We start from the raw sequence: 502 nt of genomic DNA, 5'->3' as shown, positions 1-502 counted from the left end.
AAACCTTGGGGGAAAAAAAAAAAATCTACCCAAATGCTAAGATTCCACGCGATCCTTTCCATCTGCTCGGAATAAAGACCTAAAGAGAGAAACCTTCATAAAAACCGAAAATAATTCCGGATAAATAAACGGCCCGAACCCCATCTGCCAACGTCTGAAACAAAACAAAAAGAAAATCAAACATCTGAAATTCCCGAATGAATATTACCCTAATTCCCGTCCCGTTTACCCTCCAATAAACCCAAATACAAATGAATTTCCCCCCAAAAGGCAGTCAAATCGCCACAAATCGGCCGGACTCACCATGTTTCAGTGACGGAGCGACGGCGGGGAGTGAGCACGGGGCGACGCGTTCGGTGCCGACGTCGAGGCGCTTCTGACACCAACACACACGTCACCCGTGTGTCACGACCGGACGGATGGTTCCTTTTTCGAAAACTTAGGATCGGGTTTTTTTTTTTTTTTTGGGGGGGGAGAGGGTGTTGGTTTGGTGATTTGGATG

General features: G+C 46.8%; 1 protein-coding gene across 1 annotated transcript in view; it reads right to left on the bottom strand.

The window, feature by feature from the left end:
* Positions 1 to 455, bottom strand: part of LOC119591245 (protein transport protein Sec61 subunit beta-like) — a 1,869-nt gene extending 1,414 nt beyond the window's left edge. The window contains exon 1 of the mRNA XM_037939955.1: positions 304 to 455. Within this exon, the coding sequence (XP_037795883.1) occupies positions 304 to 306 (3 nt within the window). The 5' untranslated portion in view covers positions 307 to 455. The remainder of the gene's footprint in view (positions 1 to 303) is intronic.
* Between the last annotated feature and the right edge of the window lie 47 nt (positions 456 to 502).

The sequence above is a fragment of the Penaeus monodon genome, chromosome 28, assembly GCF_015228065.2.
Source record: "Penaeus monodon isolate SGIC_2016 chromosome 28, NSTDA_Pmon_1, whole genome shotgun sequence".
Taxonomy (NCBI): domain Eukaryota; kingdom Metazoa; phylum Arthropoda; class Malacostraca; order Decapoda; family Penaeidae; genus Penaeus; species Penaeus monodon.
The sequence above is the reverse complement of the archived record's forward strand: the minus strand, read 5'-3'. Positions and strand labels throughout refer to the sequence as shown.